The sequence below is a fragment of the Clytia hemisphaerica genome, unplaced genomic scaffold (assembly GCF_902728285.1).
Source record: "Clytia hemisphaerica strain Z4C2 unplaced genomic scaffold, Clytia hemisphaerica genome assembly, whole genome shotgun sequence".
Taxonomy (NCBI): Eukaryota; Metazoa; Cnidaria; class Hydrozoa; order Leptothecata; family Clytiidae; genus Clytia; species Clytia hemisphaerica.
In genome coordinates this window covers 264,356-283,407 of record NW_027104192.1, presented here as the reverse complement: position 1 = coordinate 283,407, position 19,052 = coordinate 264,356, and the positions used below count along the sequence as shown (strand labels likewise).

The 19,052-nt window shown below is 35.2% G+C and overlaps 1 protein-coding gene across 1 annotated transcript; it reads left to right on the top strand.

The window, feature by feature from the left end:
- The first annotated feature begins 1,023 nt into the window (after positions 1-1,023).
- Positions 1,024-5,511, top strand: LOC136815130 (synaptotagmin-7-like). Its single transcript, XM_067071573.1, has 4 exons — positions 1,024-1,726; positions 1,883-2,230; positions 2,503-2,626; positions 4,835-5,511. The coding sequence occupies exons 1-4, from the start codon at positions 1,028-1,030 to the stop codon at positions 5,152-5,154; spliced, it is 1,491 nt and encodes a 496-aa protein (XP_066927674.1). The 5' UTR covers positions 1,024-1,027; the 3' UTR covers positions 5,155-5,511.
- Positions 5,512-19,052: the final 13,541 nt, after the last annotated feature.

The window sequence follows — 19,052 nt, the reverse complement described above, 5'->3', positions numbered from 1 at the left end:
GTCAGCTATGTTATGAAACATCAATGTTCGGGCCTGAAGTATATTTTGCTATTTGGCCCAAAAATGTTTGGGTTCTGATCTGGCCATCCATACCGTGGACAGATTTTCCAAAATTTTTGTTTTTCTCTGGTTTTTCTCAGTTTTACTGTACTGGTTTTACACACTTATAGTGTACACTTTCTCAGTTCAACCCTTACAATGCACTTTGGGAAGCCTGAAAAACTCGCCCTTACTAACTTCTTTCTATATAGAATAAATAGAGTAAGGGTGATTTTTCTGAAACTAGAGCTGAGATTTTTTCTTCCATACATCAGCCATTTTTCTTGCTTTGGTTGTACTAGGGCCTAATCTAGGCGCTGTATGTTGTTTTCCTTTTTCTGCATTTTGATGTATCCTGTATAGGAAACCCTTCCATATTTGACAACACATAACATCGAGTTGGTGTTATCTTCTCAATAATGATAGATATGTAATGCATGGGATTTCACATCAACTTGGATTATATACTTTAGATTACTGAAAAAACAACAACAATCAAACTCTAGTTTTCTGGGATGAAAGTACTGTAATAGATCCAGATAATTAAAAGAACCAAATCAGGGCATAAGCTATGAGTCAAACTTCCTTCTTGCCTGTTGTGAATTAGGCTTATATGGAATGGTTGGTCAGAATGGTGAAAATCTGCAAAAACAAGCATCATACACCATACGGAGGCAACGTCAATGAATTACTGGAAATTACACCCCTACCACACCATAACATAAATTTGATGTTATGTGTTGTCAAATGAATATGGATTGGCCCCTTTAGTGGGTTTTTTCGGTCAAGATTCTGACAAGGTTACAGTTTCTAAAAGTGCACTCCAAAGATGGAGGGAAGAGAAAATGCACTATGAGGGTTTAAAACTACGAAAAAAATTGACAAAGTGTTTTGAAAAATATTTAAATTATGCACTTGCATATAAGACTAAATTAATAACTTTATATATTAATATCTTTCAAATTCATTTTTCAGACTAAAAAAAGTTATGTCATATCTGCAAAAGAATGAAAGTCATCATCAAAGATTTGAACTTAAGAATACACTTCCAACTCATAATGATGATAATACATCAGAAAAAATTGTTATTAGTTTGAGTATTACTGTGCTGATTCTTGCAATAATTGTTATAATATTTTATTGGTATCGCAGTAAACAAGTGCCTCTTGGTTATCAAAGGGTAAAGACAAATAGTGCTATTAGCTCATCTTATAATTCACACCACAAACCAAAACTCACTTTGAAATTACCTCAAGTTTCTGTGTCAAATTTTGAGGATGAGAGACGAAAATCTATGGGGAGCACAATAGAACGACATTTTTTATCTGTCAAAGAGCAAGAAAATATAGATGTAACCACTCCTACAACACCCACAACACCAATGACACCAATGACACCTTTATCACCATTAACTCCACTTTCACCGTTATCATCTAACCATGGTGCTTCTGAGTTTCCAAAGAAAATGGCTTTGTCAAAATCTATATCACTACCCGCCAAAAGTGTTTTTGCTTCAAAAGACATTAATGCTGACGGTTTATGGAGGAATGCTGTGCGGAAAGCTACAAATTCTCAATTTTTGCAAAGTCACCCTAAACAAAATAAACGAATATCTTATTGTGCCAGTGGAAAAATCAAATTTTCTTTGGTTTATGATACTCAAAATCAAAAAGAACTAACAATAAAGGTACTGTATATATAATTTAAGATTTCATATTTATCCTGTAACTTTTAATAAGTAGGGCTTTGCTCTTTGTGTTTTTTTTTTTGATTTCCAGCGATTGCTTTACAATTTTTCCATTGTCTCAAACTTTCAGATTATAGCTTCCATTTTTGTTTTTAGATTCTGGACTTCATTGATTTACCATTATCCAGAGAAACTGGTATTTCTGTTCCCTTTGTGAAAGTCTATTTGTATCCACAAAATGCTCATGCTATGCCACTGACAGAAGTTTCCAAGAACCTTGGTGCTTTTAAATTAGAAATTTTAAGCTATCCTAAAGAAAATTCATGTACATTCTATGGCTGTCCAATCAACAAACTTTGTAGTTCAGCAATCAAATTTGTTATTTTGGATTATGATCGTTTTTCAAGAAGTGAGTTTGTTGCGGATAGTGTTATTTTGTTAGACGAAGTCTCTCTAGAAGGTGAAGCAATTACAAAGCATCTCAATGTACGTCGAACTAATGTGGTAAGATTTTATTTTTTGTATCATATTTAGATATCCGTGTAAAAAGTTGTTATATGGAAAAAGTTCTCTGTAATTGCCACCAGTTTACACTACTAATAATGTAACAAAGAAAACATGGCAATAAGTTATGAGGATGCCTATTAATGATCAATAATTTTTGTTCTGTTTTTATTTTAGAAGAAGTTCTTTTCTCCAGGTTTTTCTTCGGTGTAAAGTCAAACATTTTGGGTCTTCGATTTACATAACATGATCTAACACTTGATTTATTTTAGGATACTGATATGGGTAGTTTGCTGGTATCTCTATGTTATCAACCTGCTGTTTCAAGAATGTGCATTGTTGTACTCAAAGCAAGTGGTTTGCCATACCATGGAGAGGGCAGTAGTCATGCTCCAGGTATGTATGCATTCTTTCAGTGAGTTTTAAGTGGTTTTCCCTTACAATACAAAAATAGTCTTAGCAATGTTTTTTGTCATAGACTTTGGCCATTTCTTTTTGTTTAAAATCTATGAAGTAGCCTGTTTTTGGTTTTAAGGAGGAATATTTTTGAGTTTTTATTTACAAACAAAACAGTTTTCAATCATGTTATTATTATCTATGAAAACAGATAAATCGACTGAGATGTTGTTAAGTTTTATACAGGATAATCACTCCTTAATCATATCAATTTCCGTATCACTTGTTATCTTGTTTCCAGAAGGAAAACTATTTAATTTGTGATTTCCTTTAAATCAGTTTAAATAGCTGTCTGCCGTCTGTAATGTATCTCTATAAGCAGTTGTTTTCAATGATAATATATAAACATAAGGGTTTTATAAATCAATTTTAAGTATAACAGTTTAAAATGTTTTGCAAAAAAGACAAAATGTCACGTAAGAAAACAGTGAAATGTTGCAGGATTAGAGGTGGTAACTCGTCCATCTTTTTTCATAGCATATTTATGAGAATTAGTCAAACACGCTTAGCCCACTTGTACTCTCATTGATCCATTTCTCTTATCAATTAATGGTTTTTGAATGCCAATATTCACTTTTTCTATGCATTAATTAACAGATTAAAAAGGCTTATATCAATCAAATGATAGAGCTCTTTAAAAACAGCTTGATAAGCCTACACAAGCTTACGTTTTTTTTTCTGTAGTGCATTACTCTCCTATTCATTGAAATTAAAAAATAGTCAAACATTTTTAATAAAGGTTTTAGTTTTACATAAGTGTTCCTGTTTCATACCAGACACATGTCTCATATCAGGACAGTGTCTCCTTATTGTTATGTTGTGCTTTTTTTTAATAAACAACAAACTGTTTTTATTTTCCTTGTTCTGATCAATCTTGCTTCATATCTATGTCAATTCAACCTGAAAAAATTAAAATTGATGAGTAAGCAAAGATATCACTCTTATTGAAGTACAAAACCTTTAAAATTATAATCCCTGGGCAGATATCAATAAAATCATAGTTTTTATCCAACCCATTCACAACCCTAGTATTGCCTTTTCTGAAACTTAAAGTTCTCAATATTTCTAAAGGATAGGTTTCGTTTAAAATGTGCAATTGTAGTTTATCGATAAATACTCAAATCCAGCACTAATCAAGTTCATAATTTACCTACCCATTATTGATCATTCCCATCAATACCGCCTTTCTCAATATTCAAGGAATTTTACTTATGGTGGGCAAAATTTTCAGTCTAATTTGAATAATTTGAAGTGGAAGTTATCAATATTTAAAGCGGTCAAAACAATATTTTTTGCAATAACTTCTACGGGCCATTCCATTTTATAACCATACAGAGGGGCTGATAGTGATAAACATTTCCAAGGGGGTAATTCGAGAAGAATTTCTAGGAGGTGTAAAGAAGTGTTTATTTGTGTTTCCAGGGGGTAAAAAATTATTCTTAAACTTTCCAGGGGATAAAGGACTGATATTAGTTCGTCCTCCCTTCACTTTAAGTCATGAAAAGAATTTTTCCAGGTTCCTTTTTGCAAATTTTCTACCCCCCCCCCAGTATGAAAAAAGCCCAATTTCAGGCGGTGGTTACACGTAGCCGGGTTGAAATTCACCCCGAGGTGAAATGGAAAAATAATTCACCCCGGGGTGAAAATCATTTTGGGATACACGTCGGCGAAAGGCGGGGTGAAAACCCTTTTTTTCAGTTCGGGGTGAAAATTTTAACTTATTTTCACCCCAGCGTGAAAACGTAAAGTCTGTCCACGATAAGTGTGCACTCTTTTTTCTTTTACCTATAACTTTTGAAGAAATTCTTCAATCTTTATAAATTTGGTATCGTTAGAGAGATATTTGTGAGTGGAACAATTTGAAATAAAAAAATCTTTAAAAAAATTCTAAAAATGAAGGTGATAATAAAGAAGAAAAAAATGAAGATCTCAACCCCGGGGTGAGTTCAACCCGCTTAAAAACGGCTTCACCCCGCCTAAATACGTGTATACAGAAACAGTGTTTTCTTTATAGACCGGAGTGAAATTCACCCCGGCTAGGAAATTCACCCCGGCTACGTGTAACCGCCGCCTCAGATGACTTTTTAAAGTGACGTTTCACCCCTATAAAGATGAAAATTGTAACTATTTCATTTTTTTCATCCCCAGATCATTTTGTTAAAATCAGTCTGATGAGAAACAATACAGTGCTGGATAAACGGAGGACAAGAGTCATCAAAAAGACAATATGTCCTGTTTTCAACGAAAGATTAGTGTTTCCAATTGATAACCAAAGTATGCGAAGCCTGGTCTTTGTCTTTGATATTATACGTTACGATTCAAAGATCAAACAGGAAAAGATTGCAAATGTTGTACTTGGTAACCATAGCAATACCAGACAAGTGACACCTCATGAAATCCAACATTTCAATGAAATGCTTGAATCTCCACAAAGACAAATAGCTGAGTGGCATAAGTTGGTGGTATGATACTCAAATTTATTTATTTCATTTTTATTCCTTCCATTCTTTATGGTTTTTGGAAAGTTTTATTTTCATTTTGATCTCCAAGACAAGACCTGAAGCAGTGATATGTAAAAGAGTTTGGGGGTCGCAATTATACTATGTTATGTTTTCTGCCATAAAAACATAACTTGGCATCCATACCAATAGTTACTTTCGGTGACGTAAATTTAGATTTAGCTAAGAAACTTTTCATTTTTTGGTCTTTTTACTGACTCGAGATTTCTGACTCATCACTCAAGATTTCTAGCTCATCACTCGAGATTTCTGACTCACGACTCGAGATTTCTGACTCGTGACTCGAGATTTCTGACTCGCGACTCGAGATTTCTGACTCACAACTCGAGATTTCTGACTCACAACTTGAGATTTCTCACTCACAACTCGAGATTTCTGACTCGTGATTCATGACTCAATATTTTTATTTTCTCATCCTCTCAATAGATATTCATTGTAACAGTATTCTTAAAATTGTTCGCCTGGACTTTGCAGATCAGTGGTAAAGTAACACCAAGGTTTTCTTTTTGCTTTAAACTGACTGGTTGACCTTACTTGCTAAGTGTAAAACAGGTAGTAGATCAGGGGAGGGGGGGGGTACATGTTCAGTGTAGTAACCCATGGGGTAATAATGATTTTCGTTAATTTGAAAAAAATCTGGGACCACTACACTTTTTTAGTACTTGGTACAATTTTTTTCTGGGATTTTTTTAGGGGACCACCCCTTTTAGTACCTTGGTCATGATCATCTGTGAGCTCTATAGTGTCAATTGTTTCAATGACTTCTAAGGTGTTTTTGCAAACCTCATCTATTACATCTTCCATCAATTCTTTTATGTTATCAGCATCGTTATTTTTTTCTTTTGATATCACGTGAAGTCAATATCATCTTTCCTGTCTTCAAAATCATTAGGTTTAGCTATTTTCTGAAACATTTCTCGAATTGACCTTGATGGGGGGTCTATTCTATTCTTTCTTTTGCGTCCTGACTTGACTTGACTTGACAGCTAGATACATGTCTTTCCCAATTCTTTGAGTTAAGATTCCCTTTTTCTCGGTCACAATTTGGACATTTCATTTCCCATTCTATATATTATTTTTAACACTGTAAAAGAAAAAATACTAGATTATACAAAGTCTTGGATGGATCATGATGGGTGTTGAACAGAGGGTTAGGTAATAAAAAGCCATTGACTGACTTGTTTATTTTTATTTTGCAACTATTTCCTATTTATCATACAATGAAAATTCAGATTATTTTTATTGGAGATTGCATTCTGAACAAATCAAATCAAAAATATTAAATGTTGAACATATTTTCTTTCAATAAATGTTCTGATACAATCGTTAGCTTTCTTTCTCCACAATAAAAATCTGTAAAATATCAATAATAAAAGAATTCAGCAGTGATTTAAAATAAGAACAAATTCCAAAAAAAAATAAAGAACTATCAAATAAACTAGTTTGTCCAGGTTTGTCTCGACCACTGACCTTTATATAACCCTGGACCAAGCAATATCTGCCATCTTTGATTGGAGTTTTTTTAGAATTGGTACCCAAGGAGAAGCCATTGCAATGCTAAAAATTAACGTCTAACGCCGCTACATCATCAAAAGAAATTGAGGAAAAGTAGACCTAGCGCTCTCGATGCATTTACACCGCTATCGAGTAGTGCCGACATTAGGGTACCAATTTTCAAAAAACTCCGATCAAAGATTTTCCTTGGCTGGGATTGAGAAGCTTGGTCCAGGGTATATAAAGGTCAGTGGTCTCGACCCTCAATACTCTCCACTTCTTTGGCTACCATTATGAAAAACAATAACAAAAATACACACGGCACCGATTTATGTAAACATTCGAAATTCGAATATTTCAAACATTCGAAATTGAAATCTCTAAACATAACAAAAAGAAAGAAAGAGAAAAATAAACAAAGAAAGAAAGAAAGAAGAAAGAAAGATATTAGTTATGGCACATGCAGTACAGTGCAGTACGACAATACAACTGACAGTTTTTCGATTTGGTTTGATCAAATCTAGCTGAATATACTTGTACTAGATCCTTTAAAATTAAAGTTTACTTTGGTAACACCCCATTTAGTACATGGTAGTCATTTTGTCTGGGATTTTTTTTAGGGGACCACCCTTTTTACTACCATGTGCTAAATGGAAATAACTTCGAAAAATCACCACCCCACCGACCATGCGTCCCTACACTGAACATGTACCCCCCTGAGTAGATCAGTGTTTGAATTTCTTTCTTCTCAAATTCCATATTTTGGATACCAACCTGGAAGCAGATCCAGCATTTGAATATTGTTTAATTATACCTCCCACTTATCTAAAATTCAGCAGCCAATATTCTCTTAATTTTTGACGAACATTTTCCGTTGACAGAGAGCATAATAACCCATTATGAAGTCTCTTCTGACGACTTCATTTTTCGTCTTTTCCTTCTGCCTAAGAAATATCTGGGGGTAAAAGATCTTATTTGATCTTCAGAAAATGATACCTGGTGCACAAGGTTGATTGCCTTATTCTCAATATGTTTACAGGTGAATTTTATTTAAGAATCTTTGATTGTTCATTTGATCAGGGGGGGGGGGGTCTTGCAGTTACTCCTTGACACTATGTGGAGTAACTGCAATTTTGGACATTTTCTACAGACACCACCACCCTTGCAGTTATTCCATAGTGTACTAACTGATTTTACCCTCAAAATTGGTGTATACCACCCCCAAAAATGCCAAATTTGGCAATTTTTTCACTGAATTCCTCATTTTTGATACCATTTTACTGGGTACGTCTTATTAACGACCGTTTAAGAGTTACATATCTCAATAATTTTCCAAGTTTGTTAAAATATCTTTCATGCCTTGATTGAAGAAAAAATTTATGTTTTTTTTTTTACTTTTGAAAAAAACGTTTTGAATTTTTTTGCTTCCGGAATTTTTAAAAGCCTAAAATTTTAAGTGAAAAATTGAAAAATGTGCTCACTTAGTACACCATATCCTACCAAAATCGACAATTTTGGGCTTAGGCACCACCCATGTTGCAGTTAGTCCACTGGGGGAGTAACTGTTTTCCCAAATTTTGGTTTATATACCACCACGGTAGTAATTGTCATAGTGTTTATATAATAACTGCATGACCCCCCCCCTGATTTGATGACTTCTTGCAAGGGCCTGCACAGCAAATATTTTTTTGATATACATAAACAAAGCTTTTGTCGTCATTTGGAGTCAATTTAACGTGACCGAAATGAAGAATTTTGTGTATTGTAAACCTCTACACTTGCTGAACATGAAGAGAGAACCACCAATTCATGTCATTTTGGTTTGTTCCTGTTTGTATATTCCATATGACAAACATCACAAGCCCCCTTTCATCGTTTACTGCCAATAGCTTTGAGTGAAAAAAAACTGCTGAAGATGAGTAAGAAGCAGCCATTTCAAATATACACGAAAAAATTCCAAGTAAACGAGTCCTTAGTCCAAAGCAGGGTCCAGCAACATATTATATAAACCTATGTCAATAGAGTAAATTCAATAAGGCTTCCAGAAGATATTACAATTACGAAAAAATTGATATGATTGGAAATCAATCCAAATTCATTTAATTAAACAATGGCTACAATGTAGCTCGTGAAGATCTAGTCACTAAATTTTCAATGTCATATTGTTAGCCTTGTGAGTTAACAAAGTGTTGTTCTGGGGGTGTGATAAATGTAAGAGTTTGTAACTACGGTTTTCTTATGTCTTTACTCTATGAACTTCCATATACTCTATTTCCCTAGATTAAATTATCTCTAGGACCTGATAGCTATATCAACAGCCTTGCGCATAATGATGCCCAAGGTGTGTTGATATTCGCTAGCATAGCTAACAGCCCCGTTGAAATAAAAAATGTTTCACATTTTCTTCTAATAAAATACTACAAATTTTGTAAAATAATCTCTTAAATAAAACAATTTCTTTTTACTGGTACCCTAACGGTTCACAGCCTTAAAGTATAAAATATTGATTTCTAGTGATATAATAAAATGTTAATTGAACCATAGTGTCAGAAAGACTTCGTCGTCGGATAGAATGAGTGTCAATTTTCAATGCGATGGAGGGTAGCGAATTCTCATATCGTTCACTGTTCATGGCGATAATATCTAACATCTCATGTCTGGCAACTCAAGTTTTCTTTCAAATACATCATCTCTTCTGACATCTAACAGTTGCAATATGTTATGTAATAAACTGCGCAATTATTTTCAAGTAAACTCACTCACATATTAGTGAAACTCATTTTCTCACGAAAGTGTTCAATCTTGGCTTGAAGTCTTTCGTTTTGCGCTTTAAGTTTTCTGCTATAACCTATGCCTCTCTTCATTGTTCATATGCTCATAATTGTACTCCTTATCTTTGTCCTCATCAGAATTTTGATGCTTTAGTTTCTTGATGAAGATAGTTCAGATTTCTCTTGTCGAGTCTCTTGTCGAGTTCCACATGATTTACCTTACTTTTAAGAATCTGATAACGCATAATTATCTTGGAAAGCTATTACTGTGTTTCTCTGCGTCTTACAAGCATGGATCAACTTAGCATTCTTCTGTCGATGCAATCGTTTTTACTGCGTAACCATGGGCAGCTTCTTCATAATGTTTTGTTATGTTATTCTGTTTTCTCAGTGAAACCATGCGTTCCTTCACTTCGGACATCTTTGACTACCAAACTATGTCTCTCAGGACATTTTAACCATTCTTCTATTGATAACGGTGTGTTTGACTGTTCCTTTTTAGCTTCTTCGTTTTCTTCGATTGAAGATAAGCTTGTTTTTGACTCGCTTTCTTCTGTTGTTGAGATTAATCTCTTCCCACTGCGAAACCACCTCTTGTGCATACTTTTGATTCTTTATGTCGAACTATCTTTTTAATTGCAAACAAATTGCTTTTAGATGTTATGTTTATTTCTTTATGCAGTCATGTGCATACTTTCATTTTGGGCATTCTTTTCAACCACTTGTGCAATACCAATTTTTGTTCATTTCGATTGTTTGTACATCATTAAAACAGTTCTGTTTGACATTATGCAGTTGTTTTAATACCCTCTTCTTCGGTACATTTCTCGAAACATCTAGACAATATTTCGTTTGTTTGCTTTGTTTTCAAAACTTTTCAGCTTGAGAAACAACTTTTTTCATCTTCTGTGATGAGATTTTGAATTTAGTCAAGTTATTCGCTTAACTGCTTCCTCACATTCAGCATGTGTTCATGCTTGATTCATTGATTTTAATTTAAATCTTCTAATTTTATTTTAATTTTTCTCTCATTTTGCGCATAATATTTCTCATCCCTTTTTTTTTTACATTGAATTCTATCTTAGCCTTTTGCTGATTTCGAAAGTTTTTCCTTTATATCTTTCTGGGATTCCTCTTTCCCATACGGTACATAATCTTTGGTGCCTCTATTTGTTTAATACTTCATTTTCATTAGATGCCTTCCCAAAGCGTGTTTACGTTTAAATGTGTAATCTTGCTGGACTACCATTTTGCTTACGTTAAGCAAATACACCGTTATCTTTCTCATCAGGAACATATTCATCTGTGTATTGCTACTCGCCTTTCTTCGGCTATATTACTCATGATACGTACTCTATGACATTTTATTTCTATTCAGGCTTGCAAACTCAAGTCAACGTTCTCGATAATGGGCCCTTCGAGGATGAATTCTCAAAGATTGCGTGCTCTGACATTATGTATTATTATTCGCTGCGAATGATTCGCACATGCGGTCGACTTTCAACCATGGTTCCTGCTGTCACTGCACAAGGCATCAGTACATATCCCCAAACCATGGAGTTTCGTTAACGCGTTATCGTTCCTGGAATATACTCAAATTTCAGTTCTTCAATTTTACGTTTCCATTTATATTTTCTATTCTTTACTTGTATTGCGCCTTAAATCTTTAATCTTCAAATTGCTTTTACTGCACCACAATTCTTAATGTTCGGACTAATGTTCGCGAACCACATCATGATTTTATTTTACTCTTGATTCATATTTCATCATAAATATTTGTAAGTGACAACATTCGTATTTTCTCATAAATACCCGCAAATCACAAAAATTCCTACACACGTACCTCTTGTAATTGCCATTAAATTCTAATTAACTTCGTCCTAACCCTGACAAAGGGGAGCTGTGGGGTACTGTCCTTGCTCAAGGGAGCCCCAGAACATTTTATAGTCCTGCTCAGGATAACAAATGATTTCACCAAATCATATCCATACCATAACAATATCAATCAATAAGTCAATTTCAAGAAACTTTTTAATTCAAGAAACTTCGAATGGCCATTTCAACTCAATGTATCATTTGACCATTCCAACCATGAAACATCTCAAATGTTCATGCTAAAATATTTTATGCAGAATGTTCAACACTGTTTTGTTCATCTTTATAGCTCTCAAGCTAACTCACTCTCGTATCGCATCCCCAGAACAACACAACAACTTCCGAATCATTACGATCTCGGTAGAACCTCCATTTGTTAGCCTTGTGAGTTAACAAAATGTTGTTCTGGGGGTGTGATAAATGTAAGAGTTTGTAACTACGGTTTTCTTATGTGTTTACTCTATGAATTTCCATATACTCTATTTCCCTAGATTAAATTATCTCTAGGACCTGATAGCTATATCAACAGCCTTGCGCATAATGATGCCCAAGGTGTGTTGATATTCGCTAGCATAGCTAACACATATTCAATTTAAAAATATTATCTTTAATTAGAATTAAAAAGATATATGTAACACCTGGTAACATAAGTATATACTATTGTCGAATGAAGTTAAGTCTTCCCAGCTCAGCCTTTGCTTGGTATCAATAGTGGCAACTAAGTTCTCTCTCTCTCCTCTGCCACTAACATCTACATACGAGCCACAGGACCCATGATACTTCTTATTGACTGCTGGATAAGGGTAATGTATCCATCTATGCGTAGGGTTTTGGCTTTTCCCAATGTTTCATTGACTAGCTCTTTTATATAAATGTCCAACTTGGGTGGTTTATCCACATTTATCCACAGGGCATTCTGTTAAAATCTTGTCTTTGATAGCCTTATCTGAAAAGTGCTTGGTCACATACTTCCTTGCGTATTCCTGTAGTTCTTGAGGCAGACTTATAGAGGTCTCCCTTTCCGCTTCATCTAGCTGCACACGAGTCATCGTTGCCGGAGGTGCTTCTTCGTCACCGGAGCTGTTTCACAAAATTTGAAAACATAATCAGAAAAATGCCCTTAGCAAGTTCTTGTTACATTACTTTTCCCCTCATCATCTAGTGAGATAGGAATATATGTACCAGCTTCTCCTAGAGAGCTTCGATCACTACTGTGTATGTATGTAGCAGCCCCTGCCTAGCAGTGGGTAAGTCTGGTCTCCCTTTCTTTCAACAGCCAAATAGAAAAAGATTCACAAGTGATATTGCAACTCTAGTTGTCACAGATAGTTATTGTAATAGTTTTATGAGGTTGTCCGAGACAAAGCCACAGATATTCAAGGAATTTTAATGAGGAATTTATACTTACAAGACATTTGCGTCCGCCATCATTCGCGAGTAGAATTGGTCGTTGAAATTATGACCTTCAGTCATAACAAGAGTAGGGCGTACCAACTTCAGATCGGGCGGAGGCTTTATGATATGAAATTGGTTAGCAAATACAATTTTTCTTACCTCTTTTTCTTTTTACTGATCTCTCATGTTCAAGCCTTGTCCGCAGTAATGGTTGTATTGTTCACCATCCTTCCATTAGTAAAATGATTTTTGATAGCATTTTAATTGCATTTATCATCAAAATACACTTATCCAATTCCCAAATGAGACTTTAAGTTCTCCTCTGAGATTCAAACTCATCTAGTTGAATACTAGTTATACGTCGTTACGACGTTTTAAATTACGAAAAAGATACAGACATGTATAAGAAATTGAATATTGACACCAGAAATTTTTAAACTTCAACCTCAAAAAATCCGCCAAGCCACCAAAAGTTTTTAATACCACAGTGGAGCTATGAAACTCACGTCTAATATATGTCAATCTCAGCTCTTCTCGGAGAAATATTGGAAAGATATTCCCAATTCAAGATTTGTGTCATATTAAGCATTTTGTTTAATTTTACTCGTCTGATGATTTCTTTCTCACACCAGATTTCATAAACGTATTTTCTTGATTATTCTAGCATTTATTTTCAAACTTTTAGCTAGCAAAAGTAGGAATAGGAAAAGTTAGAGAGTTTTTTAGAAATAAGAGTATTAATCATTTTTCAAAATCAGAGTCCTTCGAGCCGCCATGACAGTTGTCCTTTGCGGACAAAGCATGTACATTGATTGTTTTCTGAAACAATAGAAAGGCAATACTTTGCTCTCCACCGTTTCATCCATGTTTATACAGAGTCTCTATAATAAATCCATGATTTTAACAACCAACATGCATAATTTGACAGTAAAAGGCATGAAATCCCGAAAATATTATCACCCAATAGTGCCATACACGAAATTAAGTCCCCGCGAAATTTAATTCCAGCGACAATTTATCCCATTAAAGTAACGCGAAAATTAGTTCCAGGAAATACAGTTTCTTTTGAAACTTTTAAAATTTCAAAGTCTTGAATAGCACGATTGACGAACCTCGTAACATGTCCATATTGTCTTCTTCGTTTTCTTCTTTTTCTTCTTTATCTTCTTCATCTTCCTCTTCTGCTTGACTCTTGGCTGTCAAAAAGAAATTTATGATATCATGTAATATATGAAAGGTTAACAGAAAAAGGTTCAATTGGGCGAAAAGCTCCTACAAATGGGTGGTCTTGATTCTTTTCAGTAAGGTTAAATAAATTTTGATCCGAGAGAGATGATAATAGGCTGAGAGAAAATATTTAAAAAATTCAGTTAGCTTTTTCTTTTTTTTTCAATGGTGAAGTGTTAATTTGCGTATTTTGTTCTCAGAATTTATTTCAAATTTGTAAGCTTCTTTTCGAAACACTTATGGTAACTCTTTGTGTATCTTGGGGGTATCCCCCTCCAAAACGAAAGTTTTTGAAAGCTTTTGAATATCCAATTGACTTGAAATTCAGGCAAGTTCATTTTTGTAGAAAACATGGTTGGTCATGGTGATACGTGCAGACTTACTATGGTGCATTTGGATATTTTAGATGGACCTTTTATAAGGGTAATTTTTTCCATTTATGTTTTGCTGCCTTGATATGGGTTGACTTTAAAAGTTTCGGAACCATGGGTTTGCACTTCATTCTTTAGGGACCAAGCTCTAAGTTTAGAACTCTGTATGTTAAGGAAAATTTTCTTTTTCTAAAACTTAAATTATGATTCTTACCTTCGAAAAAATTAGCAAATCTTTCTTGTAATTCAGGCTTAAGCCTATCGATAGCTAGATGCCAACCATCCTTCTGAACACCTTTGCTTATTGTGAAGCGTACTCCCTTTTCGGTACAGCCCAGTCGATTTCGTGTAACAAAATTTTTAAGGCTCGTGATATCTGCCATAGAAAGGGGTTTTTCACCAATGGCCTTCATTAGGTTGCGAATGTTGAAAGCAACAACTTGTCCGCATTGGCATTTGTGCGGTGTAGAAACAAAAAGTTGATTCTTTGCCTAAAAAATATAATTGGTCAGCCTAAGCTGAGTATTCAAATAGGTAAAATTTTCTTCCATCATAAGACGGCAAAAAAAAAATCCGATTTTCCGATCTCACTTTGATTTCTAAACTTTCTTCCGATCGGGTTAACTTTTTGGGTACTTTTAGCGTGCGTTGTTTTTACAGATCATAATGTAGTTTCAAGATGGCAGCTCAAGCGATATTCAGATGTGATAAGTCAGAGTTGTACCAAAGTATTTCCAGTGTAAATCTGTTGCAAGCTTCAATTTCTGTCATTTATTTTTTTAACTCGGCAAATCAAACACATGATTTTCATCAAGGGGATTCTTTTTCTACATCCTTTGAAGGTTTAAAGCCGTTTGCTCAAGTTTTTGTTTATGATACTTTTTATTGCTGCTTTTTAATAGTTTTTGCAATAAAAACATATTTTTCTTGTTTGCCTCTAGGGGGATTGATGGTGTTATAATGTTATTGGGATTTGATAAAGTTTACAAAAGTACAGCTACTGTATAAATTTGATATAAAGACTGGATGCAATCGTGCTTTTTTGGACTTGGACGTGTTTGTGATAAAGAAGGCGAATCGCAAAAAACTGTTTGGTTCCCGTCATTTCTACTTTAAAAAGTGGGAGTCGTTTAGCCGGTCAGTCGAAAATATTTTTCTGTTAAGAAGCAGCTATACATCTTGTTGAAAGGGAATTCGTGTGGACTGATCCGAATTTTAAAATTGAGAAACCGTGGATAAACTGGTGTTTTCGGTTTACTCTCCATTAGCATGCGGCTCTCTACTTAGATTTGAAAACTTTTAAACACAGAGCGTGCACAGGTCGACAGTGGAAATCCAGCAAAGCAGCGGAAAAGCTTTCCGACTCTCCAGCTCTACCTGCTGACCGTAAATCAGATGACGGGAACCAAATGATGACATCACATCTCCTATTATTGGACTTGCAAAATTATGACAAATGGTCTTTGGAATTTGATCATTTATATTAATATTAATATATACAGTTCTTGTTGAAATTGATCAGACTATTTTTCACGCAGTTCCGGACGCAGATTGTATTTTTCTAACCTTTCCTAACCTTGGCGCACATTTTGACTGAATGATGGAATGGAATGAATGGCGATAACAGTTTATAGATGTCTCTTATCAGACTTGCAGAAAGCGGGCTGCCGTCAAGTTACACAACATACACACTCTCGTCACAACTTGCACAGCCATAACAAACAGATCAATCTGGTCTTCATTTAAACATTGTTTTAAAGTTTAAAAAACACTGCCAGTGCTTGGCACAGAAGAGAGGACTCCAAGTTGAAATTAATTGCTACACCGCTGCCCTGTTGAATTTATTTATTATGGTTGTGTGTTTATTCCGCCAAGGCGGTAAATCATTCGCCCAAATTCATAGACCAATCAAAAGCGAGTTTAAAGCAATACGAGGGAAAAATGAGCTTCCCCGCATAGTTATGAATTTTAAGTTTTGCTTTCGATTATCATTTGCGACCAGCAAAGCCTTCAAGATGGTTGTGTGCATGTTGTGTAACTTGACGGTACTGAACTACAAAATTTATTTACCCAGACTGGAGGGGCCATCCATATACGTACACAGTGAAGGGGGGAGAGGGGGTTTAGCCAAAGCGTACATCTATTGTTTAAACAAAGTCATTTCTATTGTTCTCTGCGTACAAGGGGGAGGGGGTGTCAAATATTTGGAAAATCTTTGCGTACGTACTATATGGACAATGCTAAAGAGAAGTATACTTTGAGCTTCTCGTGGGGGGGGGGGGTTGGACGAGCTCTCAGGCTTGTTTTACATAATTTTAAATCAAGTTATCAAATGTTTCACATTTTGTACATTATTCAACATATTTAGTCTACTCTGTTTCAGTGCATCTCTTACATCTGTTAACCCACTTATTAAAGCTATCTAGCTAAGCTCTATTGGCTGACCTTCCGGCCTCGGCTGGTTTATTTCTATAATAAAACAGGGAAATAATGGAATCATGGGTCTTTATAAAAGATTTTGTGTTAAATTTACCGATTTGGCCATTCCAGAGGAAGGGGTACGTTACGTCACGCTCATTTTTGACTGGATTTCTCCAGTAGGGACGTAGTAGCACCGCGATCTATTCACCATTTTATAGCACCATTTTAAAGGCGGAGTGAGTTTTTTATAGAGGCGGTTCAATCTGGCATTGAAAATAAGATTAAGGTCAAATACCTTCCAACTTTCCTTATTTTGAAATCAAACCCAGGGTGATGGTAGATTGGAAATAACCAGGTAGAATGCATAACTATCCAAATAAAAATGGTCTAGCGATGAATCGGACATGAAGGGGTGAGGCTTTTTAATACATCTGATCATTTTTTTTGTCAAGATGAACCTTATATTCCATCCTATATGAAAGTTAAAAGGTTTTACATTCATCCTAATTACCTCTTCTCGGTTTCTGTATTGCAAGCCATCTTCGGGAATTCTTCGCTCGTCCACGCTGCTGGCAGTTCTGGAAGAGTTCCATGAAAAGGGCATTTTATTCCGATCCTGAATTTGCCTTGAAAATAAAAATTGTTTCAACGACTGGTTGTGTAATTTGGCTTGCTTTGTGAGAGTTTTCACAGTCTCTTCCTCAAACAATTTGTCCTCACAGTTCTCTGATTTTTCAGTGAGTGTCTCTCTGATCAAAGTGCTGATCTGGCTCTCCTTGATACCCAGACCAGATAAAGCATTCCTCCTTCGAAAGAAGTTAGTGACATTTAATGCTTGCCCAACAAACAGTATTGACTGCTGAAAGTGTGTCGCCACTTGCTCGAGATTCTGTTCCTCGTTTTGGTCTCCTGATCTTGTACGTTCAACAGTCTGCCAAATCTTGGCGAGGGGTGCCAAAATGTCAATGATTTTATTTGATATTCGAGCAACTGACTTGTCTACGGTCAAAGTTTTGTTTCCTAATGACCATTTCTCTTTGAGAAGACATTCTATCAAGCTATCTAACTTTAAGTTGAGCGAGATGTTGGAAGGGACTGGTGTTAGTACCATTATGTACCAAATTAGTTCTTTGTCAGGGATGTATTTATTTACATGTCCCTCCAGATACTTGACTAATCTACTGTCAAGTTTCCACTCGTATTCATTCCCTTCCAGTTTGAAAAGTTCTGGAGGTTGTTCTTCGTTGTTGGATGATGCAGAAGGCGATCTTCTGCTTCTCTTCCTTGACTTTCTTTTCCTTTTGGTGTGCTTCTTGTTCTTCTTCTTTCTTTTCTTGTGTCTTTCTTCTGAAGATTCCGAGCTACTCGAATCACTCTCTGAGGATGAACTGTCACTGGATGACGTGCGTCCGCACGGCATAATGAAATCGTCTGATTTTAAGCGATATAAAATTAGAATTGTGAATTCATAAATTGCAATGTAAAGGATATTTATTTTCAAATAATAAATTGAAAGAAAAATCGAGAAAAGAATGTGAAAGAATGTTGTAAAATTTAAAATGGCTCAAAACCACGAAAAAAAGGGTTAAGTACACAAAAATACAATTATTTTCTAAATCAATTATTCTTCTGCCTGGCCATGTTTAAATTCTGTGAGAGTAATCAGAATAAAAAAAATGGATCGATCGAAGCAGAAGCGATTTGCTTTGCTTCTTGCTATTTTCCATTCGAAGAAAAAGCTGTATCACAGGAAAAAAGACAGTTCATGCTACTTGCTACCAGAAATCGGAGCAAAAGTCTGCAGCTTGCATTTCCAAATTTAATGTTCATGATCTCCGACAGAAGTGGTCGGGAAATATGAGATTTTGAAAGAGAAGAACGATGGTTTGATCAAATGCTTGCCCGAGTGCTCGATCCCGATTATCAAAAATATTGGAAAATGGATTTTAGAATAAATGGGGAAACATTCATGGACATAGTTGAACTTGTGAGAGATAGAATGGAGAGAAACGATACAAATTTTAGACAAGCGATTCCTTTGGAGAAGCGAGTTGCAAATGGTAACACCTATCGGACTATAAGTAAGACTTTTGGTGTTGGTAAATCTACCAGTGTGGAGAAAACCAAAGAGTTTTGTGAAATATCTCTTCGAGAGCTGAGGAGTTCATAAGATTCCCACAAACCATGAGAGAAACAGCAGAAGCAATTGTTAAATTTAAGGACGATTATTACTGTAAAATTCCTCAAGTTGTAGGTGCAATTGATGCAACTCACGTTCGTATACTAGGCCCAT